The sequence below is a fragment of the Scyliorhinus torazame genome, chromosome 18 (genome assembly GCF_047496885.1).
Source record: "Scyliorhinus torazame isolate Kashiwa2021f chromosome 18, sScyTor2.1, whole genome shotgun sequence".
Taxonomy (NCBI): domain Eukaryota; kingdom Metazoa; phylum Chordata; class Chondrichthyes; order Carcharhiniformes; family Scyliorhinidae; genus Scyliorhinus; species Scyliorhinus torazame.
In genome coordinates this window covers 156907069-156932164 of record NC_092724.1, presented here as the reverse complement: position 1 = coordinate 156932164, position 25096 = coordinate 156907069, and the positions used below count along the sequence as shown (strand labels likewise).

At 46.6% G+C, this 25096-nt stretch overlaps 1 protein-coding gene across 1 annotated transcript in view; it reads left to right on the top strand.

Annotated features, from left to right (window-relative positions):
- LOC140395669 (cytoplasmic phosphatidylinositol transfer protein 1-like) overlaps positions 1 to 25096 on the top strand; it is a 471494-nt gene that overhangs the window by 421668 nt on the left and 24730 nt on the right. Inside the window, exons 6-7 of the mRNA XM_072483728.1 lie at positions 8014 to 8109; positions 24732 to 24887. Of these exons, the coding sequence (XP_072339829.1) occupies positions 8014 to 8109; positions 24732 to 24887 (252 nt within the window). The remainder of the gene's footprint in view (positions 1 to 8013; positions 8110 to 24731; positions 24888 to 25096) is intronic.

The following is a 25096-nucleotide window of genomic DNA, read 5'->3' as shown; positions in this document are numbered from 1 at the left end:
GGATATGTCAACTTGTGTTACATTAAAATTGGGTGCAGGAAAATATAGCAGTAACGGAGATGCAGGAGGGGCTACAGTGACTGAGATACAAGAAACATCTGCAATAAAAGAATTGGGAGTGCTGTAATGACTACGGTATGGGAGTATACTGTGATGACTACGATATAGGGCTATGCTATGATGGCTACAGTGTAGGGGTGTGTTGTAAAGACTGGAATACAGGGATGTGCTGTAATGATTATGAAATTAAGGTGTTCTATAATGATTGTGATGCATAAGTGTGCTGTAATGACTATGATACAGGGTGTGCTGTAATGCCTATTTTACAGGAGTGTTCTGTAATGACCATGATACAGGCGTGTACTGCAATGACAATAATTACAGGAGTGTGCTGTAATGATGGATGAACATTACCATTACATAGACACAATGAAACACTGCAATGACTCAGATAGATGGGAATTATGTATGACCAAGATACAAGGTAGTGTTCTCATGACTGAAATCGCACAAAGAGCGACAATGGCTGGTGCAGAAGAACACTGCAATAAATGAAAAACAAGGAATGCTGTAAATACTGTGATAAAGTGGAGTGCTATAATTATTAACATATAGGAGAATGCTACAGTTGGTGATATCCAGGGGAAGTGCAGAGATAGAAAACAAATATAATAACGACTGAGGTTAATGTGTTGAAATACATTAACCTCAGCCGTTATTAATACTAGATATGTGACAGTTCAGAGATTGTTGAATGGCTGTGGTTTGCAGTAGTACAGGAGTGGTTAAGGTTAAGGTACAGGAAACATGATTTGCAATTTAACAGGAGGAGGCGTAGTGGTATTGTCACTGGACTAGTCATCCAGAGACCCAGGGTAATGCTCTGGAGACCCAGCAACCTGCTGCAGATGTTGAAGAAACACTTTCACAAATTGCTGATGCTTTTGTTGCTGGTGTGGCTAGTGCTGCATGTAACTAACACATCCCCGCAGGTCAAACAGGCTGGAAGTCAAGGATGTTCAACTGCACCTTGAGTGCCAGTGGAATATGTGGATGCCAGGATTTGGTTTCGGTGAGATTGGGCCGTGTGGGAGGGCCTGCACAGCTGTGGCTCATAGATGGAGAATGGCACTGATAAGTGGAACAACAAACAAGTAATACATTGACAGATATGACAGATAATTTCTACGACAAAGTTCTGGACATGATAAAACATTCTCATGCTTGTCCTCCATTTCTGTTGAGGAACCTGCGCAGTATGTTTTTTTTTTCTGTGAAAGTGAGCTGATATAGGCTTGAGATGTTTTTCTCTGGCAATGTTGTCTACCTTCTCTGCAGTCTCCGTGTCATTCCAGGTTTACAGCAAAGGATATGCTGGGCACCCACTGCTTTCAGAACAATAAAGCAGTTATTTCACTCCAGCAAGCATTCCATTCACTTCCAAGTTCTCAATGCTTATGCCCAGTTCTCTCAGAAAGCACCACGCAGGGAACCAATCATTTACCCTTGTCAGGCAGAACACTGTCTCTGGCCAACCCATCAGCTGCCAGTCAACCAATTAATCCAACTTCTTCCAAACCTGGCTCCGAAGACCCACTCAGTGCCAAGGAGTCTGGCCTCTTCTCTCCAAAACACCTGGGAACACAGTGTCCTGACAAGCAGGTTGCTTCAACTTTGAGTCTTCTGCTTAAAGGCACATTCTGATTATGAGTTCAAGGACCAAAATAACATAAAAGAAATGGGAACAAAGGAACTAAACAGGAAGGACTCTTACAAAAGGACATTTATGGAATTGTTCCCTAACTTCACCTCAAAATTATTCTAGTCACATGTTGCATAATTAAATTGGAAAAAATATTTTCTGCCCATTGCAGGGATTGATGTACATTTTTGAAATACTTCTACCCCCTTCCTTTAAACCATGTATCAATACAGGATAATTGTCTCAGTATGCTCTTGCTGAATTTGCTGTCCCATAGAGTATTAGAATGTAGTGTCCTGTAGAAATGACAGGAATATAGGCGGCGAAGATACTCTTTCCAACTTTTAAACACCTCTAGCTAATCGGCTGGAGAACAGCATTAGCACAGATCTACACCAATGCACCTGACCACTTCAACTAGAAAATAGTCAGTTGACATTGGGGAGATCCTGCCAGAGACTGAAAGTGTTAATGGTTAAAATAGATAAAAGGTTAGAGTAGGCGAAATCAGAATGCTGTTACTGCTTTCACCTTGCATGGTTCTCAGGCTCCATCTAATGGTGACTCTTATTTAACATATTTTCCTCTTGTAAGTACTTTTGAATTTTCATATCATACAGAACTTGTAGAACCATAGAATTTACAGTGTAGAAGGAGGCCGTTTGGCCCATTGAGTCTGCACTGGCCCTTGGAAAGAGCACCCTACTTAAGCCCACACCTCCACCTATCCCTGTAACCGCACCACTGTGCTACCGTGCCATCACTTGCGAGTGGTTGGGTTGCTGGAGGGTCCGAGTCCAACAAAGTTTATGTCGCAGTTGTTTTGGAAGGTGATGGGAGAGGGGGAAATGAGTTGGATGAAGTCCACAGGTCGTTGAGGTAGAAGCCCCGAGCTGGTGAGCCACCATGTGCGATCATTGTGCGCTTTCCCGGTTTCCAAGACAAAGAAAGAGTTCTCCGGTGGGCAAAAGATGATCGGGACTCCAGATGGGAGGGCCACATTGTGAGGATCTATAAAGGTATTGGAACAGAGCTGGTCAAGAGGCAAGCAACAATCATCAAGGCCATGTCTACGTTGCATCAGAGCAATGCTCAATTTGGCGTCGTTTATCTTGCGTGCCTCCGAGTGATTTATCAATCCAAAGGATACTACTTTGAAACTTCAGAGGAGGCGAGGTATTTGTGCAGAAACGTGGACTGGGATTGTGATAACTGGATGATATTGGTTGGGAGATGTCTGAGGGTGGGAGTGTACACAGATGATTTGTTGTTGTATGTGACAAATCCTCTCTCCAATGTAGAGGAAGTAATGAAGCTCCTTAGGATTTTCGCTCTTTCTCGGGATAGAAATTGAACCTGGGCAAAAGTGAATGCTTTCCGGTGAATCTGCCAGTAAGGGAAGCCGATCTGGGGAGGTTGCCTTTCTGTCAGGCCAGGTCCAGCTTCCGTTATCTGGAATCCGGGTAGGCCATGATTGAGCCTTGCTCTATAAACTAACTTTTCCGGATCTGGTAAATGGGGTCAAGTCGGACTTTTTTCTTTTTAAAAAAAAATATATTTATTCAAATTTTTCAACAAGTTTTCAACAAACCCCCCCCTCAACAAGAAGAAAGAAACAAGAACACAACAATCAGAAATTATACATTGGATTTCCCCCATATACAACAACCCCCCCATATAACATTTAAAAACATAAATAAGGGAAAAAAAACACCTTCACCCAAACGCCACCCCAAAAGAAACCCCCCCACCGCCCTTGGGCTGCTGCTGCTGACCTCCTCCTAACGCTCCGCGAGATAGTCTAGAAACGGTTGCCACCGCCTGAGGAACCCTTGCACAGATCCTCGCAAGGCAAACTTTATTCTCTCCAGCTTGATGAATCCTGCCATGTCATTGATCCAAGCTTCCACACTAGGGGGCTTTGCATCTTTCCATAGTAGCAAAATCCTCTGCCGGGCTACCAGGGACGCAAAGGCCAGAATACCAGCCTCTTTTGCCTCCTGCACTCCCGGCTCGTCCGATACCCCAAATAATGCCAATTCCCAGCTCGGCTTGACCCTGGCATTCACCACCTTGGACATAGTACTCGCAAAACCCCTCCAAAACCCATCCAGCGCCGGGCACGACCAGAACATATGGACGTGGTTTGCCGGGCTCCCCGAGCACCTCCCACATCTGTCCTCGACCCCAAAGAACCTACTCAACCTCGCCCCTGTCATATGCGCTCTGTGAGTAACCTTGAACTGTATTAGGCTGAGCCTGGCGCAAGAGGAGGAAGAATTAACCCTACTCAGGGCATCAGCCCACAGACCCTCATCTATCTCCTCCCCAAGCTCCTCCTCCCACTTGCCCTTTAACTCCTCCACCGAGGCCGCCTCCTCTTCCTTCAGCTCCTGGTAAATCGCCAAAACCTTGCCTTCTCCAACCCATACACCCGAAATCACCCTATCCTGAATCCCACGTGCCGTAAGCAGTGGGAATTCCCTCACCTGCCTCCTCACAAACGCCCTCACTTGCATGTACCTGAAAGCGTTTCCCGGGGGTAGCCCAAACGTCTCCTTCAGCCCCCCCCAGGCTCGCAAACGTCCCATCTATGAACAGGTCCCCCATTCTTCTAATCCCTGCCCGATGCCAGCTCCGAAACCCCCCATCCATCCTTCCCAGGACGAACCGATGGAACTCCCGAATCGGGGACCAAACCGAGGCTCCCACCTCGCCCCTGTGACGCCTCCACTGCCCCCAGATCTTCAGCGTCGTCGCCACCACTGGACTCGTGGTGTACCTTGTCGGCGACAGCGGCAGCGGTGCCGTCATCAGCGCCCAACCTCGTGCCCACACAGGATGCCATCTCTAGCCTCTTCCACGCCACCCCCTCTCCCTCCATTACCCACTTACGGATCATCGCCACATTGGCTGCCCAATAATAGTCACACAAATTTGGCAGCGCCAGCCCCCCGCTGTCCCTGCTATGCTCCAGAAACACTCTCTTCACCCTCGGGGTCTTATTCGCCCACACAAATCCCATGATGTTCCTGCTTACCCGTTTGAAAAAGGCCTTGGGGATCAGAATGGGAAGGGACTGGAACACAAAGAGAAACCTCGGGAGGACCATCATTTTGACCGACTGCGCCCTACCCGCTAGTGAGAGTGGCAGTATATCCCATCTTTTAAAGTCCACCTCCATCTGCTCCACCAACTGCGTCAAATTGAGCTTGTGCAGGGCCGCCCAGCTCCTAGCTAATTGGATCCCTAGGTACCGAAAGCTCCTTTTGCCCTCTTCAGCGGTAGCTCGATTATCCCCCTTCCCTGGTCCCCTGAATGCACCACAAAGAGCTCACTCTTCCCTACGTTGAGTTTATACCCCGAAAAGTCCCCAAACTCCCTAAGGAACCGCATGACCTCCGCCATCCCCTCCACTGGATCCACAACATACAACAACAGGTCATCGGCATACAACGATACCCGGTGTTCCTCTGCCCCCCGGATCAGTCCCCTCCATTTCCTGGACTCCCTCAGTGCCATGGCCAGCGGCTCAATTGCCAGTGCAAACAACAAGGGGTATAAGGGGCACCCCTGCCTCGTCCCCCGGTACAGTCGAAAGTACTCCGACCTCCGCCGGTTCGTCGCCACACTCGCCACCGGCGCTTTATATAGCAGCCTGACCCAACTGATGAACCCCTCCCTGAGCCCAGGGTCAAGTCGGACTTGAAGAAGTGGGATCCTCTCCCTCTGTCCCTGGCGGGCAGGGTCCAGTCAGTAAAGAGGAATATTCTTCCAAAGTTTCCATTTTTGTTTCAGTGTCTTCAAGTTTTCCTTCCCAAATCCTTCTTTGTGAAAGTCAATAAAATTATATTTTCTGAGGGCAGCACGGTGGCACAGTGGTTAGCCCTGCTGCCTCACGGCGCCGAGGACCCAGGTTTGATCCCGGCCCCGGGTCACTGTCCGTGTGGAGTTTGCACATTGTCCCCGTGTTTGCGTGGGTTTTGCCCCCACAATCCAAAGATGTGCAGGCTAGGTGGATTGGCCATGCTAAATTGCCCCTTAATTGGAAAAAATTAATTGGGTACTCAATTTTTTATTTTATTTTTTAATTATATTTTCTTTTATTTGGGCGGACAAGACCCCACGGATTTGCAGGGTGTTTGTGTGGAGGAAAAAGCAATTGGGGAACCTAGCATTGCCCAACTTGTTATTTTATTACAGGGTGGCAAATATTGAGAAGGTTTATGGGTACAAGAGTTCAAGTGGGGGCGGATGGAGAGGAGTGCCTGGCGAGGCACTAGTTTAAGGGCCTTTATTATGGCTCCTCTTCCATTTATCCCTGCAAAGTGGACTTCACGTCTGGTGGTTGTGGCTACTTTGAGAATATGGAGACAGTTTAGGCAGCTGGGTGCCATGTTGTTGTTAGCCCCATTCTGCAGTAACCATCATTTTGTTCCAGCGGCCTTGGACCCGTTGTTTGGGGCATGGGGGGAGGAGTTGGAGCAGTTCAGGGAAATGTTTATAGAAAGCAAGTTTGAGGGTTTTGAGGAGTGGTTAGGCAAGAACTAACCTGTTCAGGTTTAGGTATTAGCAGGTGCGTAACGTTTTGTGTCAGAAGATTCTTTCCTCCCCCTTGGCACCCTTGCCCATGTTGATGGATGGGGTTCTTTTGACAGTTGAGCTGGGGGAAGGGAAGCTATCGGACAATTATAGTCGGCTTGTGTCAGTGGAGTAAGCTCCATTGGATGAGGTTAAAAGGAAATGGGAGAGGGAAGCTGGGTCAGGCTTTTGAGGGGGGAGCTGTGGCGTGAAGCTCTACACAGGGTCAACTCCACCTCCCCATGCACTAGCCTCAGCTTGATTCAGTTCAAGGTGGTGCATAGGGCACATCTGACCAGGGCAAGGATGAGTGAATTTTTTCTGGAGGTAGAGGATAGGTGCAAGTGTTGTTCATGGGGTCCAGTGAATCACACACACAGGTTGTGGTCTTGCCCTAAACTGTTGAGCTTTTGCATCTCCTTCTTCAACACCATGTCAGGAATTCTTGGGATTGAGATGGATCCTTGCCCTTTGGTGGCTATCTTTGGGGTCTCGGACTCGTTGGAGCTGCAGACGGGGACTAAGGCGGATGCTCTGGCCTTCACCTCGCTGATAGTCCGAAGGCAAGTTCTGCGTGGGTGGAGGACTCTGGTTCCGCCCAGTGCTTCATCGTGGCTAAATGACCTTATGGAGTTCTTCCACTTAGAAAATGTCAAGTATATCATGAGGGATTTGCCAAAAGGGTTCTATTCCAGGTGGCATCCTTTCATTTCCTATTTCAGGGAGCTGGTCACCGTCAGATGTGGGGGGGAGGGGTTCAGGATTTGCTTTGGTTTTGTGTTGGTTGTTTTTCATTGTGGTGTGAGGGGGGGGGCATGGTTGGTGGGTCTAGAATTGTATTTGTACTGGCTGTATAATATGACTTTTACGGTGTGCAGTTAATTTTTTTAAAAATCTTTATTATTGTCACAAGTAGGCTTACCTTAACACTGCAATGAAGTTACTGTGAAAATCCCCTAGTCGCCACACTACCGTACCTGTTCGGAGAATTCACCTAACAAGCACGACTTTCGGAACTTGTGGGAGGAAACCGGAGCACCCGGAGGAAACCCACACAGACACGGGGAGAGCGTGTAGATTCCACACAGACAGTGACCCAAGCCGGGAATTGAGCCTGGGACGTTGGAGCTGTGAAGCAACTGTGCTAACCACTGTGCTGCCATGCCATATTATAGTGAAAACATTTTGTTCATAACTTTTTTAAAAATCTTTAGAATTACTTAACTGCCTTGTAAATTGGACTATATTCTTCATGGCCACATGTACATTGCTTTGTATTCTACTTTAGGTTAAAAAAAAACCTATGTGACTCTTAACCTTTTTGCTTTAATTGTTTGTTCCAGATTAACATCTTCTTCATTCCCAATCCTTAAAATCTAGAAGGCAAAGAGATTTTTTTAAAAACCTAATGTTAAACATTGCTCATCGTTTGCGGTCCAATCTGAATGTAATTAAGTCCTGCACAATGACTATAGATTTTAAGTATTGAGTCAGCTAACATTCCAAGACCTATATCACTCTCTTCCCCAATCTAGTTAAACACTATTCATTGAATATGCATGCTACTGTTTTTCAATATGTGATACCTACTGCCTGTTCTGCCTAATTGTAATTCCATGATTGAATTGCTATCTTGTAATTTACTTCGAAGTGTCTGCTACACTCGCATATTGATCATTGCCCGACTACGTTCTGTTTTGTAATTTTACATAATTATATATATATTGCAGATCTTCGATTCTGAGGCAAAAGACATTGAAAGGGATGTGTGTTTCATTGATATTGCATATGATGAAATTCCTGAACGCTATTACAAAGATTCTGAGGTAATCGAGCATTTTTTTAATACACTGTGTGAGATTGTGCTAACTGATAGAATGGGATGCCGGATTTTGCACTTTTGCTCAGGAAAACTGCAGATAATATTCAAAGCAGATAATCTTTTTTTGTTGTATTCTGACTGAGAATTGTAGTAACAGGCAGATTATTTTTTATGATACTTTAATGAGAGTATAAAATAGGATAGCTTTTATAAATCTGTAAGGAAATAAAATAACAGAGCAGGCGTCCTGGAGATATTCGGATTGAAATATGTGTGACAGGTGAAGCTAGTGATGCTGTTGCAAACGAGATTAAATTGGTTACACAAGCAATTTGAACTCATGCCGGTCATTTTTAGGCACTATGCAATCCACTTTTATCCCACTGTAAGAATATATTTTCCAGTGACATTTTACATAGTAGAGGGTGAAACAACAAACTGACATTAGTCTGACCCAGAGGTTCCCAAACTGGGTTGCACAGAATCACAGTATTCCACGCTCCGCAGTCGCTTTTGCAGGATCCGAGAAGAGACGGCGCTGTGGGAGGCCAAGTCCAAGGTTGTGGGTAAGAGCGGGTGAGGGTTAGAGTGGGTGAGGGTGAGAGTGGGTGAGGGAGTGTTTGTGAGTGGGTGCTCCCATTAAAAATTACAAAAAGAAGGCAAGACTTGGAAAAATTTGTTGAATAAAGAACTTTTTTATTGTAATAAATGTATGCACATATTGTGCAATAATAATCACTTTTGTGTGGTTCATTGTTCGATATGATGAGGATGTTTCTCCAGCGGTTCCTTAAGTACTCTTGGGAGGTCAAAAGGGTTCTGTGGCTGGAAAAGTTTGAGAAACTTCTCTGGCACATGCTGAATATTTTTCATATTATATACCTCATGCTGAGCCCAACTATCGTGTTCTTCAAATTTCTCAAACTTCAGTGCACCTGATCATTTTTTCGATCCTCTTATATGCACAGCAACGCGGGATGGATTCTGGCTAGATGAGTATTGGGAGACTTCTATTGCTTTGCTCTGTGGTGGAGCCTAGTAGGTTACATGAGGGGCGCGATTCTCTAAGAAAAATTGGTGCAATTTGCAGACCCCGCACTTACGTAATATGATTTCTACCATATCTCACATCATCCCAAGGTAAGGTCTTCCCTACTCCCAGAAAACTGCAACAGCCAGTCTATAATCATCCTCTAGGAAGTGCACAATAACTTAGGTGACTCTCTCATTCTTCTTTCCTGTGAAGACCTAACCTCCAGCCAACATCTCCCTATGATAGTCAAACACTTTCCTGTTTTGCAACAGATTTGTACCAGAAATAGACTGTCTCTCTTATCTGTGTTGCTTAGGGAAATGCACAACAATGCATCAATTAATCTTTGCAATTAGTTCCTTCCACCAACCTGAGTAGTAATGGAACAATCCATTAATGTCACTTCTGCCTTCTGCGGTAGAAGATCTCTTCTGTGCACTACATGTCGCAAAATCATAAACTGATTCTTTGCGAACAGATTTGTGACATTGCTACACTCAGTGCGCTCAAACATTCTTCTGCGTGTGTGTCAGCTAATCTGAGTAGTAGATTCAGCACAACACCACTAACCAGCCCACCTTCCCCATATTTGTTCACTTAAGCATTGTATAAATGGATAACTTGACGAGGACTAATGGAGCAAAGAGAAGGAAATCAAGTTCCTGCTCTTTTAGCTTCTTTCATTTTCATCAAGTAATAGAGTCAGTGTGTGATTCTGGATCAAACAACCTTTTGCCAAATTTGATTACTTAATCTGTGCAGCATTTTAAGTCATAGACGGTTGCAACAAGATTTTTAGTTTTTCATCTGCAATTTCAATGTGCTTCTTTACTCTTTTTTTCTCAGTCTGTGCTGCCTCAAAACCTAACAAAGAACCATCATTAAACCTCCAATTTCACTTCTCTCCACAATTTATTCCACAATATTAAACCCCACACTTGATATGTAATTTTTATCCTCAAGTAATATTTTCTACACCAGTTAAGTTCCCAGCTCAGTGGGAAATATATCAAATCAAATCTTTAATATTTACCAACATGTACTGCTTGGTTTAAATGCATTTGATGGAACTATAATTTCTATTTCTCTTTTTCATTTTCTAATCAATCTGAATAGAAGCTCCTCCTCGCGATAGAGTAACTTCAAACCATTTTCCTCAAATGCAGAAATAAACCGCTTAACTAGGTTCTTAAACTAGGAATTAGAAAATATTTTTAAAAGTTCACATAACTTTGATTCCCATTCAGTCTCCAGTTAATTAAATCACAACTATGTTGTTCATTAAAAGGAACCCAGGCATTGATAATGTGTGACCCGTGCAATCTCCGTTTGAAGTTAATGATATATCTCGCAGTGTGAGAGCATATTGCATTAAACCGCACAGCAACCCCCTACCTTAATTAACCAAACTAATGAGCTGTTTGACAAATAAAGATGAATAGATGTTTATTTGTGAGCATTTGTCACTGTGTTCTGTGATTAAACCCATCGTGTAACTGGTCTGTAAACCCCATGATATAACACCACAATGTCATAGAACATAGAAAATACAGCACAGAACAGGCCCTTCGGCCCATGATGTTGTGCCGAACTTTTGTCCTAGATTAAGAACAAATCAATCTACACCTGAGCATGCTACCGTAATCCATGTACCTATCCAATAGCCGCTTGAAGGTCCCTAATGTTTCCGACTCAACTACTTCAACAGGCAGTGCATTCCATGCCCCCTCTACTCTCTGGGTAAAGAACCTACTTCTGACATCCCCCCATATCTTCCACCATGCACCTTAAATTTATGTCCTCTTGTAATGGTTTGTTCTACCCGAGGAAAAAGTATCTGACTGTCTACTCTATCTATTCCCCTGATCATCTTATAAACCTCTAACAAGTCGCCCCTCATCCTTCTCCATTCTAATGAGAAAAGGCCTAGCACCCTCAACCTTTCCTCATAAGACCTACTCTCCATTCCAGACAACATCCTGGTAAATCTCCTTTGCACCTTTTCCAAAGCTTCCACATCCTTCCTAAAATGAGGCGACCAGAACTGCACACAGTACTCCAAATGTGGCCTTACCAAGGTTTTGTACAGCTGCATCATCACTTCCCGGCTCTTAAATTCAATCCCTCTGCTAATGAACGCTAGCACACCATAGGCCTTCTGCACAGCTCTATCCACTTGAGTGGCAACTTTCAAAGATGTATGAACATAGACCCAAGATCTCTCTGCTCCTCCACATTGCCAAGAACCCTACCATTAACCTGGATGGGGTATGTTATTTATTTCACTATAATTTTGTAAATTATTTTCTTCCTGTTGTTTTTTCAACACACCACGCAATGTTTTCAGGCTTATGCTATCCTACACTGTTCATACTGTACAACTGAGTACAAACAGGTCCAGGAGAGGAGTCAGGGTTAACTATCCTGCCAGTTTTCCCCCCTCATCCATCTGGCTTGGAGGAGTTAAAGATCCCAACAGTATAAGAGAATTTAATTAACATCTGCGGGGAAACATTAATCCACGTACCGTATTTCAGACATTTTGCACTTTCCAAGTCACCGGGAAGATCATGGACCATCAGCGCCAACCATGACCCTGATGTTGCAGGCAAGCCTCGTGGCTGCATTGCTCCAGACCGAGCCAGGCAGTATTTTACCTACAACAGAGCGTATCAGGCCAGCTCATCATTTCAGAGAGAACAGGAACTCCCAGGTGCATAATTGTGTAAACTCGCTTGCACAGTACTTCCATCTTCCTCACGCTGTTAGGTCCAATAATAATGTTTCCTCTCTGACAGTTCCTCAACCTGTCCTAATTGTACTGTCAACACTCACTGTCGAAATTAAAATATTCAAAGATAGTCAACGGCAATAACTAAACTATGTTTAAAATAATTGTTCGAACTGGCTATTAGGCAGTGTGTGTTTCATTCCTTCTTTAGGGATCACAGTACATACTCCTTGAGTTGTCATCTCTAATTGAATGTCTTATAAAAGGGGTTCCCAAACTGGGTTCTGTGGAACCCAAGGGGTCTACGACAAGATAGGCACATTTCAAAAATGCTGAAAAGCTGCTTGTCCAATCATAGGCTGGCATCTTGGGGAGCCAGCAAAGGGGGAGCAGAGCAGTCCTTGGCATGGGGGTGGGGGGCAAAGCAGGCCTCGGAGCGGGCTTCAAAGTGGGGGCCGGAGCGGGCTTCAGAGCATGAGAGAGATGGGTGAGTGTGTGTGAGAGAGGATGGTGAGTGTATGCAAGGGGGAAGGGTGAGTGTGTGTGAGAAAGGTGAGTGAGTATGAGAGAGGAGGTGGGTGTGTGTGTGAGACGGGTTAGTGTGAGAGAGGATGATGAGTATGTGGAAGGGATGAGTGTGTGGAAGAGAGCAGGGTGAGTGAGTATGAGAGAGGGAAATTGTGTGTGTGTGTGAGAGAAAGGGAGACGTGTGTGAGAGGGAGACGTATGTGTCTGTGTGAGAGAGAGATAGACGTGTGTGTCTGTATGTGTGTGAGAGAGAGGTCTGTGTGTCCAATGTGACTATCAGTTTTCCAGCTTTATTCCTCCCATTAAAGATGACAAGAGGTAAGACTTACATTTTTTTATCAAGAGAACTTTTTAGATTACCCACTCCTAAAGGGGGTATCATTTCCAGCAGTTGATGTTTAGGGGCCATGGGAGGGGGCTGGGTCAGGGCTTAAGGTGAGGGGGCCATGTAGCTGGAGCCTGTATTTGTGACCGTGCGCCTCTTCTGAATTCCTAATATATGCGTAGTATAGCTGGAAAAGACTTGTTTACATTTCATAGATTATCATAGAATTTACAGTGCAGAAGGAGGCCATTCGGCCCATCGAGTCTGCACCCTACCCAAGGTCAACACCTCCACCCTATCCCCATAACCCCACCCAACACTAAGGGCAATTTTGGTCACGAAGGGCAATTTATCATGGCCGATCCACCTAACCTGCACATCTTTGGACTGTGGGAGGAAACCGGAGCACCCGGAGGAAACCCACACACACACAGGGAGGATGTGCAGACTCCGCACAGACAGTGACCCAAGCCGGGAATCGAACCTGGGATCCTGGAGCTGTGAAGCAATTGTGCTAACCACCATGCTACCGTGCTGCCCTTTGATTTATGTGTTCGCACCTATTTTGTGAGACAAAAGGGTGTTGACGTTATGATAATGCTTGGGGTTCCTGATGCACCAGGGGCTGGTTTAGCACACTGGGCTAAATTGCTGGCTTTTAAAGCAGACCAAGGCAGGCCAGCAGCACGGTTCAATTCCCGTACCAGCCTCCCCGAACAGGTGCCGGAATGTGGCGACTAGGGGCTTTTCACAGTAACTTAATTTGAAGCCTACTTGTGACAATAAGTGATCTTCATTTCATTTCATTTTCATTCACTTGGGAGGTCACTCAGGGTTCCACGGCTTGAAACGTTTGGGAAACGCTGTCTTATACAATTATTTCCAATAAAAGTTGGTATCAAGTGGTGAATATTTAATAATGTGCCTTTCTGGCAGATAAGCTGACATTTGAATGTCAGTCCTCTATGGGAACACAGTGCAAAATTGGTACCATTCTGGATAATTGGTGGGATTCTCTGTCAGCCAACGCCGGAATCAGGAGATGCGATTGGGCGGAGAATCGATTCCGACACCAAAATCACGGCAGGCGCCAATTTGACGCCAAATCGCGATTCTCCGTAACCTCGACAGCGACGCCGATGCGTTCCGGAACGGATGCACATACAGTAAACACAGTTTGCATGTCATTAACGGGCCTGACCCGGTATTCTCCAGGGCCTCCACAATTCTCCGCCTCCAATTGGCCCTCCCCAAAGGAGCGGTTCACGTATGCTTTCAAAAATCAGGAAACCGGCGTGGTGGCTGCTGAGGGATAGAGAGAGAGAGAGAGGAGGTAGGACATGGAGAGGGGTGACCATGGGCTGCCTGGCCAGACACTGGCTGGAGTGGGGGGGGGGCCCCTGCCAGGGCCAGGTGGGGGGGGGGGGGGTGGAGGCGGTGATGAAGGAACAGGCCGAGTGGCCGGGGTGACTCCCCATGGGACTGGGGCGGTGTCCAGTCACGGACAACCATTACTGCAGCCTGCAAGGCAGCCATCTTGCTGCACACCCATTGACCACCCACACTGGGGGGGTTGATCCCGCAGTGCCAACCGGGGCCACCATGTAGCCCGGTGAACCTGGTTGGACACGGGGTTATGCACCCTGCTAACATGTCGGCCTTTCACCCTCTGCAGACAAATGGGTATTGGAATTTAACCAGCAATGGTGGCCTCCCTGCCAGTCGCCACAGCCTTGGAGGATGCCCTGCAGCTGAACGAGCGGGCACTGCTCGTGGAGGAAGAAGCTGCAGCAGCGAAGCAGGCAGCAGCAGAGAGTGCAGCAGCGGGGTGGGCAGCAGAGGGGCAGGTGGCAGATGCCCAGGTTAGAGAGCCGGCTGCCCAACAGACTGAGGAGGAGGTGCCAAGGTGGCACCGAATAAGACCTTGTGTCTATCGGCAGCGCCTGGCATTCAAGGACCTGCTGGACCGGGCATGCCATCGGAGACTCTGGCTGAGCAGAGAGACAGTGCAACATGTCTGTCAGATGACGTCATACCTGGCACCGCGGGGGAATAGGGGAGGACACCCGGTCCTGGTGGCCATCATGGTGACGGCCAATTTGCGCGACAGGGACCTGTCCGGGATCTCACAGACCTCGGTGCACAGGTGCATCCGTGCCATCACGGAGGCCCCCTAACTCCAGGCGACTCAATACAACCACTTCAATGAGGACCGAGCCCACCAGTATGCCCGGGCAGCCGGATTCGCCGCCATCAACGGGATGGCCTGGGTCCAGGAGGTGATCAACGGGATGTATGTCCCCTGGACATCGGGGGGAGGGGGGTGTGGGGCGCGGGTTACTGCCAGGGCACAGTGCTGCCTACTCACCCTGGCTGCCCTGAGGAGGCTGTGCAGTTTTTCCCCGGCACTGCTGGCCCATCCAGACGGTGTTGCCAACGGTGTTCACGGCCTCGCCACCTGCACCCAGACACAGCAAATGGTGGCAGCTGGCAGCCTCCTTCCCAAACTCGTAAAAACGCCGAGTTCCGCCGGCGCCGTCCACACCTGCTCTCAGCCAGCGGAAACGCGGCATTGAAGGGTCGGGGGGGCGGCCTGTGGTGGGGGAGGGGAGGTTCGACCGCGGGGGGGCCTCCGATGTGGACTGGTCCGCGATCGGGGCCCACTGATTGGCAGGTCAGCCTCTCTGGCTGGGGGCCTCCTTTCCTACGTGCCGGCCTCTGTACACCTGCGCCATGTTGCATCGGGGTCGGCACGTTGAAGGAGGCCACTGCGCATGCGCGCATTGGCGCCGGCGCCACATGCGCATGCACAGATCCCGCGGTGCCCAGTTTGCGCCAGGATCGGCAGCTGGAGCGTTATGAATCGCTCCAGTGCCTTGCTGGCCCCCTGTAGGGGCCAGAATTAGTCCTCGGCTCGGCCCGTTCACGCCATCGTAAAATTCAACGGCGTTTACGACGGCCTGGACACTGTGCTGCGGGATTAGAGAATCTCGCCCCACGTGTTTTACACGTCAAACTGTTATACTATTAAAGTTGAAAATGCCAATAAAAATATTTTTAAAAAGAGAAACAGAGAATCCCGCCCAATAAATCCCCGTCGAGACGACCAGAATGCCGATTCATGCCCGGCCGGCTTTTATGTGGTCTAATAGCGAGCTCTAACTGGGCGAGCCTCCATCCACTCGCGGGGAAGCATGTATTCTACCAGCCCCATGGGGAGTTTGATCAGGGTATCCCTGTGGGCTTCGTGAGGGTTAATACACTGAGCAACATATGCTAACCTCCTGGTGATGCTCACGTCCTAGAACATTTCTTTTTAAACTCTTTTTTGAAAGCCTCATCAGAGCTGACGTATTCAATCCTGATTTCTTCATTCTTCTCTCATGGCTGCTCGCTGAGTGTTTTTCACTTTTGTTGAAGTTCACTGGGAGATTTTAATACATCAAAGATGATAGGTAAATTAATTTTGCTGTTTTCTGTATAATTTCACACAAATATTGAATACTGCGCTTTTTTGAGCATACAAGTCAATTTTAGGCAGCCCAGTTAACCTCCGAAAATGAATGTTGATCAAACTCTTTGACAGATGATGTTCTGTCTGAGCAATCTGTGCTTTCAGTAATTAAAGCTGACAACACAGTCAGCATTCACAGATTAATGCTGGCCTTTCCCTTTCCGCTCACTTCCATTAATATATCGCAAATTAAGCTAGCATCTTTCAGCTTTAATAAATTGACAACAGATTAGTTGAGTAAACCATTGGCTGACAGATGTATCATTAACTTGGATGCCTGAAACAAATTTTAAACCCACATTACACACTAGCATAATTTTGTTTGTCTAAATTCCTCCTCAGTTTCAATCATTTTTAGTCTTTTTAACTTCACAGAAATTTAATATTTCACTGATCCAAGACCTAAGTACCTTTTGGGTCTGTAATTCAACAGCATGAATCTTTTTGTAAGTGCAGCATATTTCTGCTGATTGGTTAATTGACCAGTTCACTGAAGTGTTAAGTAATGGGTTAAGAGTTAAGTAATGCATTCAGAGACATTGCAATTAGTTGTCTCATTTATGTTAAGTATCCAATGATTGACACTGATATGTAAAGGGGCTTCAGGTGGCCCTTGTGTCTGGTGGTGTGTTGTTAAGAGTTTTGTGCAGAGGCTGTGGAAGTGAAATAAATGGTGTTTGGTGAAAAGGAACAGGACTTTTGACTCTTCATACAACGGTAACTAAAACGTATAACAATGGTAGCAGACGATGGTTGCTGTGCAAGTATGAAGGTTTGAAAGATACAACTTTTCCTGATCAAACCAAGGAGTGAGTGAGAAGGAAAAAAAAAGATACATGGCTGAACCCAGGATAAAGATGGCTGGATATGACTATCCCCCCTTATTTTCTGAAAGGGAATCGTACGACCAATGGAGAAGTGCAGTAGTTATGTGGACGAAGGTAACTGCCTTGGGAAAGAGAAAACAAGGTATGGCATTGGCTCTTTCTCGACCTTATGACAGTAAAATCTGAAACAAAGTGCTTTCTGAGCTGGAATTGGAAGAGTTAGACTCAGAAGAAGGTCTGGAGACTCTATTACAATATATAGATAAGATTTACAAGAAAGATTACTTATTAAGTGCATATGAAGCATGGTCGGAATTTGATAAGTTACGGAAAATAGAGGAATTCTCCATGGAAGACTATATAATGGAATTTGGCAGACTATATAAAAGGCTGCAGAAACACAACCTGGAATTTCCACAGTCTGTTGGCCTTTAAATTACTTGATTGTGCTAGAGTGAGCAACATGGATAGGCTCCTGGTTTTGTCAGGGGTTCAGTTTACGGATGAGGATACCTTACTCGATCAGATGACAAACGCTTTAAAGAAGTTTCTGGGGAAACATATGATTCCGATGGCTCTGATGACTCAAATAGGTCAGTCTGCTATAAAGCAGAATATGGAAGATACACTACTAACAGGGTGGTGAAATTGTACGGCTACGAACAGGGCCCAAGACTATAGAAGGAGGTCGAGACAGGGAAATTATGAAGACAGAAACCCAGTTGGAACTTACAGTAGGAAGATGAACCCCAGAAATGCATGGGGCATGATAAATCGATGTTTTCGATGTGACTCTCTATACCATTATGTCTTCAACTGTCCAAAACGTTGTGATAGAGTGTTTGAAGCAACACATGACGCGGAAAAGTCAGAAGAGGAAAAAGATAGTGTTCAGAGAGAAGACATTGTCCTATTAACAAGCAGTTTTACGCCAGTAATGAGGGTGTTGGTTGCAGAATCCTTCAATTGTGCTGTATTGGACAGTGGCTGCACATCTACTGTGTGTGGAATTGACTGGTTAAAATGTTACCTGGACTCCTTGAATGCTGAAAGTCGTAACAAGGTTAAGGAATTTGAAAGTTCCACAAGTTTCAGGTTTGGGGATGATAATACTCTGAAGTCGCTGAAAAGAGTGGTGATCCAACTGGGTTGCTGCTGCGGAAATCCAAAAGGAACTGGCTAAAGAGTGGGTGGGCGGGGATGGTGTGCGACGCTGGGGGAGCGAGCGGGAGCGCGGAGGCGGGATATGGGACTGGCCTAGAGAAGGTAATGGCTAGTCGACACGGGAGGGAGGCAGGTAGCCCCCTAGTGAGGCTGATCACGTGGAACGTGAGAGGCCTGAACGGACCGATAAAAAGGGCCCGAGTGCTCGCGCATTTGAAAGGACTAAGGGCAGACGTGGTTATGCTCCAAGAGACGCACCTAAAGGTGGCGGACCAAGTTAGGCTAAGGAAAGGATGGGTGGGACAGGTGTTCCACTCAGGACTGGACGCAAAGAATAGAGGGGTGGCCATTTTGGTGGGGAAACGGGTGGCATTTGAAGCAAAGAACATCGTAGCAGATAGCGGAGGTAGATATGTAATGGTGAGTGGCAGGCTGGAGGGAATGGAGGTCGTGTTGGTTAATGTGTATGCCCCAAACTGGGACGATGCGGGATTTATGAGATGGATGCTGGGGCGTATACCGGACCTGGAGGTAGGAAACTTGATTTTAGGAGGGGACTTTAATACGGTGCTGGACCCGGGGCTAGATAGATCCAGCTCAAGGACCGGAAGAAGGCCGGCAGCGGCCAAGGTACTTAAGGGGTTTATGGACCAAATGGGGGGAGTGGATCCATGGCGATTTCTTAGACCTAGGGCTAGGGAGTTTTCCTTCTTCTCCCATGTCCATAAAGTGTACTCCCGGATAGATTTTTTTGTTTTGGGAAGGTCGTTGATCTCTAGAGTGGAAGAAGTTGAGTACTCAGCCATAGCGGTTTCGGATCATGCCCCACATTGGGTGGACCTGGAATTAGGAGAGGAAAGGGAGCAGAGAACACTCTGGCGATTAGATGTGGGACTGATGGTGGATGAGGGAGTGTGTGCAAGAGTGCGGGGGTGTATTGAGAGATACCTGGAGGTCAATGACGACGGCGAGGTCCCTGTGGGAGTGGTATGGGAAGCACTAAAAGCGGTGGTCAGAGGAGAGCTGATCTCCATTGGGGCCCACAAAAGGAAAACCGCGCCAAGGAAAGGGAAAGATTACTGGGGGAGATTTTAAGGGTGGATAGGGAATTTGCAGAGACCCCGGAGGAGGAATTGTACAGGGAGAGGAGACGACTCCAGACGGAATTTGACCTTCTGACCACCAGAAAGGCGGAGGTACTGTGGAGGAAGGCACAGGGGAGGAGGTATGAATATGGGGAAAAGGCTAGTCGCCTGTTGGCTCATCAATTGCGAAAGAGGGCAGCAGCGAGGGAGATAGGAGGAATTAGAGTCGAAAGGGGAGACATGGTGCGAAGGGCAGGAAAGATAAATGAGGTGTTCAAGACCTTCTATGAGGAACTGTATAGGTCTCAACCCCCAGAGAGAGAGGAGGGGCTGCGGCAGTTCCTGGACCAATTGAGGTTCCCGAAAGTGGAGGAGCGGGGGGTGGTAGGCCTGGGGGCACCGATTGGGGTGGACGAGGTTATTAAGGGACTGGGAAGCATGCAAGCAGGGAAGGCCCCAGGACCAGACGGGTTCCCGGTGGAGTATTACAGAAAATATGTGGACTTGTTGGCCCCGTTGATGGTGAGGACGTTCAATGAGGCCAGGAAAGGGGGGACTCTACCCCCGACGATGTCGGAGGCGACGATATCGTTAATTTTGAAGAGGGATAAGGATCCGTTGCAGTGCGGGTCCTATAGACCCATTTCATTATTGAACGTGGACGCCAAATTGTTGGCAAAGGTACTGGCATCGAGGATAGAGGACTGTGTCCCGGGGGTGGTGCACGAAGACCAGACAGGGTTCGTAAAAGGGAGACAACTGAATATTAACGTGCGACGACTATTAGGGGTGATAATGATGCCCCCAGTGGAGGGGGAGGCAGAGATAGTGGCGGCAATGGACACAGAGAAGGCATTTGATAGGGTGGAGTGGGAGTATTTATGGGAAGTATTAAGGAGGTTTGGGAACGGGTTTATTAGCTGGGTTAGACTTCTTTATGGGGCTCCAACGGCAAGCGTAGTTACAGGTCGACATAGATCGGAGTATTTCCGACTATATAGGGGAACAAGACAGGGATGCCCGCTGTCTCCATTGTTGTTCGCGTTGGCAATTGAACCTCTGGCCATGGCGTTGAGAGACTCCAGGAAATGGAGAGGGGTGATTAGAGGGGGAGAAGAACACCGAGTCTCGTTATACGCGGATGACCTATTGTTATACATGTCGGACCCAGCGGGGGGGATGATAGAGGTTATGCGAATTTTGAGGGGGTTCAGGGATTTCTCGGGGTATAGGCTAAAAATGGGGAAGAGTGAATTATTTGTGATACATCCAGGGGACCAGAGTAGAGAGATAGAAGGCTTGCCTCTAAGGAAAGTGGAAAGAAACTTCCGATACCTGGGGATTCAGATCGCTAGGAGCTGGGGAACCTTGCACAGACTTAATCTGACACGGTTGGTAGAACAAATGGAGGAGGACTTCAAGAGGTGGGACATGCAGCCTCTATCGCTGGCGGGCAGGGTGCAAGCAATTAAGATGATGGTCCTCCCGAGGTTCTTATTTGTATTTCAATGTCTCCCTATACTAATTACCAAGACCTTTTTTAATAAAATAGACAGGAGCATCATGAGCTTCGTGTGGGCAGGGAAAGTTCCGAGAGTAAGGAGGGTGTTCCTTCAGCGTAGTAGGGACAGAGGAGGATTGGCACTACCGAACTTGGGCGATTACTATTGGGCCGCCAATGTGGCAATGATACGTAAATGGATGATGGAGGGTGAGGGAGCGGCGTGGAAAAGACTGGAGAGAAAGTCCTGTAAAGGGACGAGTTTAGAGGCGCTGGTGACGGCGCCGCTACCGATCTCACCTAAAACGTTTACCATGAACCCGGTGGTGGCGGCAACATTGAATATCTGGGGACAGTGGAGGCGACAGAGAGGGGTGCGGGGAGCCCTGGTGGGGTCCCCAATCAGGAACAACCATAGGTTCGCCCCAGGAAGAATGGATGGAGGATTTCAGAGCTGGTACCAGTTGGGAATTAGGAGGATGGGAGATTTATTTATAGATGGGACTTTTGCGAGCTTGGGAGCATTGGAGGAAAAGTATAAGTTGCCCTGGGGAAATTTCTTGAGATATATGCAGGTGAGGGCGTTTACTAGACAACAGGTGAGGGAATTTCCGTTGCTCCCGACACAGGGGATACAGGACAGGGTGCTTTCAGGGGTGTGGGTCGGAGAGGGCAAGGTGTCAGAGATTTACCGAGAGATGAGGGAAGAGGGGGAGGAGTCGGTGGGCGAACTAAAAGGAAAGTGGGAAGAAGAACTAGGGGAGGAGATAGAGGAGGGTATGTGGGCTGATGCCCTAAGCAGGGTAAATTCCTCTTCCTCATGCGCCAGGCTTAGCCTGATTCAATTTAAGGTGCTACATAGAGCACACATAACGGGAGCAAGATTGAGCAGGTTCTTTGGAGTGGAGGACAAATGTGGGAGGTGTGGCGGGAGCCCGGCAAACCACGCACATATGTTTTGGGCGTGCCCGGCACTGGAAGGGTATTGGAAGGGAGTGACGGGAGTGATTTCGCGGGTGGTGAAGGCCCGGGTCAAACCAGGCTGGGGGTTAGCTCTATTTGGAGTTGCGGAAGAGCCGGGAGTGCAGGAGGCGAAAGAGGCCGACGTTGTGGCCTTTGCGTCCCTAGTAGCCCGGCGCAGGATCCTACTCATGTGGAAGGAGGCGAAACCCCCCAGACTGGAGGCCTGGGTAAATGATATGGCGGGGTTCATTAAACTGGAGCAGATAAAGTTTGCCCTGAGAGGATCGGCTCAAGGGTTCACCAGGCGGTGGCAGCCATTTCTCGACTACCTAGGGGAACGTTAGAGGGAAGACAGATGACCAGCAGCAGCAACCCAGGGGGAAGGGGGGGAGGGGGGAGGGAGGGGGGGGGGGTTTAGTTTAGTTTAGGTCAAAGATAAAGGGGTTTTGTTACTTGTGTATTGTTAAAAATTTCTGTATTGTTATTGTTGCGTTTGCTTTGTAAGAGGGGGAAAATTGTTGTTTGGGAAAAAAATTTCAATAAAACATATTTTTTAAAAAAAGAAAAGAGTGGTGATCCCTTACAATATTGCCAGAGTGAATCATTTCATTAGCACGGATGTTGTATCAAGTGAGATACCTTTGCTTCTGAGCAGACCGTCGATGAAGAAAGTACACATGAAACTGGATATGGAACAGGATAAGGCAACAGTTTTTGGAAAGGCGGTGGACTTACAATTTACACAGTCGGGACACTATTGTATTCCATTACTGAAAAATAATATTTCAAGTAGAGTGGTTAAGGATGTGTTAATGGCAGTTGAAAATGGGACTTTCGCTGATAAAAAGCTTGTTGTATTAAAACTGCATAGGCAATTTGCACATCCATCTCCTCGGAGGCTGAAAAAATTATTAAAGGATGCAGGGGTAAGGGATGAAGACTATACTAAACTGATAGAACAGGTTAGTGATTGCTGTGAAGTTTGTAGGAAGTACAGAAGGACACCAGCACGACCGATAGTAACCCTACCTTTGGCCAGGGATTTTAACGACATTGTGGCTGTGGACCTTAAGATCTGGAATAAGGCCATTTTTCCGAAAGGACAACTACCAAAAGTTGGTACAAAGGTGACATACTTGCCTGAAGGGTCTAGTCAATGGAAGGATGCAACTGTTATTAGAGCAGGGAAGGCCACTGGAAAGTATAAACATTGGTTGAATGTACAGCATTCAGGGGAGGGAGTTAAGACAATGGATTGGGAACACGAAGTTCAAAAATGGAGGTCACAGAAACGCAGTGCCAGTTCAGATAGTACATCGATAAGTGAACAGGTCCGCAGGAAAAGGTCGAGAATTTTGAAAGGACATTCCACAGCAGATTGGAAAGATCAAGCAGTAGCAGTATAGAACAAGTTACCCGGCGGGAGAGGGGACGTAGTTTATCAAGGTCTCGGAACATGATTAAGACTACGAATACTAATAGGAGTAGAAGCCCACATGCACGTGAGATTTTGGTGGCTTCCAATAAATTATATGAAAAGTTATCAAAGATGCTAAACAGCAAGAACTGCATAGTTGGAGTGAATTTGGGGTATACACGGAAGTACCAGATAGGGGACAAAGAGCTCTGTCCCACAGTTGGATTTGCATGGAAAAGGTTCTTCCGGATGGAACTTATAAGGCAAAGGCCAGGCTTGTGGCAAGGGGATTTAAAGAAAGCTTAGAAGATCGGGATTTAAGGGTAGATTCACCTACAGCAGGAAAGGTTAATTTTAAAGATCTTCTTTTAGCCCAAAGGCATGGGAATGCAAATCTATAGATATGAAAGCTGCTTTCTTACAGGGGCATCAGCTCCAGAGAGACATTTTTCTCCGTCCTCCTAAAGAAGCAGCTAACACAGAAGGGGTATTCTGGAAGTTGAACAATTGTGTATGTGGTTTAAATGTTGCATCTAGAGTCTGGTATTTTTCGGTAAGGTCAGTTTTGTTAAAGTTTGGCTGTTACCAGTTGAAAGTAGATCCGGTAATGTTTTACTGGCACTATAAAGGGAACCTTTCTGGCATCTTTATGATGCATGTCAAATAATTTTTGTGGGGTGGGACTAGTGATTTTGAAGCTTTTGTAATCTCTGGTTTGAGGAAAGAATTCAGGGTCGGAAGTCAGGCTTCCGGTGCATTTAAATATATTGGACTGGAAATCGGACAGACTAAGTTAGGGGCAACTTTACGTCAGCAATCTTATTTGGAAAGCATCAGCCCAATAGCAATTAGTCGTGGCCGAGTTTCACAAAAAGATGCAAGGTTTCAAAGATGGAAAAAGAGCAACTGCAAAGTTTAATTGGGCAACTGAATTGGTTAAGTAGACAGACGAGACCGGACGTGAGTTTTGATGTCTTAGAGTTGAGTACAAAAATGAATGATACCAAAGTGGAAGACATAATAAGAGCAAATAAAGCATTTGGCCAAACTAAAAATGCAGGAGTGTGTTTTGAGGTTCCTGGTTTTAAGTGACCTTAGGCACTTGAAATTCATGGTTTATAGTGATGCGTCCCATGCAAATCAAGCACAGGAGGTTTTATAATTTTCCTCTTGGGGAACAATGGTAAATGTTGTCCTCTTGTGTGGGAAACTGTGAAGCACGTCCTCTCCTGGGGATGTTTACCAGCCTAGCTTTCTGCCTGAGGTATTATGACGCACTGAAGGAAGGATTCGCAGGAAATAGGAACGTTTTGTTACAACTCTTGTTTTGTGAGGCATGTGAAATTTCCACCTTCATGAGGTGTTTGTTGCCTGTGAACAAAAAAATTGAACTTAAAGTTGGGTATAAAATTATTGTGTACTTTATCTTCTTCCAGGATTGTTGCCAAGCACAGTAACTTTAATGGTTGTGCAGTTATGCTGAAAAACATAAGAAATAAAATTCACCTGACTTATTGTAACATTTCATTATGTTTCAGGACCTCAGGTATTTTAAGTCAGAGAAAACACAGCGAGGCATGCTGAAAGAAGGCTGGAGGGAACATCAGAAGCCAATCATGTGTTCTTATAAATTGGTGACTGTTAAATTCGAAGTCTGGGGACTTCAGACAAGAGTGGAACAATTTGTACACAAGGTCAGTCAAAACGATAAGTGAAATGTGAAAAGGTTTGCAGTTTCAATACATAATATCATGAATTGTTTTTAGGAACTGTGCACATTTGTACGTTCTAATTTATGGTAATGATTTAATATTTTGGGGTGAAATTGGTCTGCACTAATAGCCTCAAAATAGGCTCATGGCAAATTGGTTGACCATTTTACACCATGAGCGCAATTGCACGG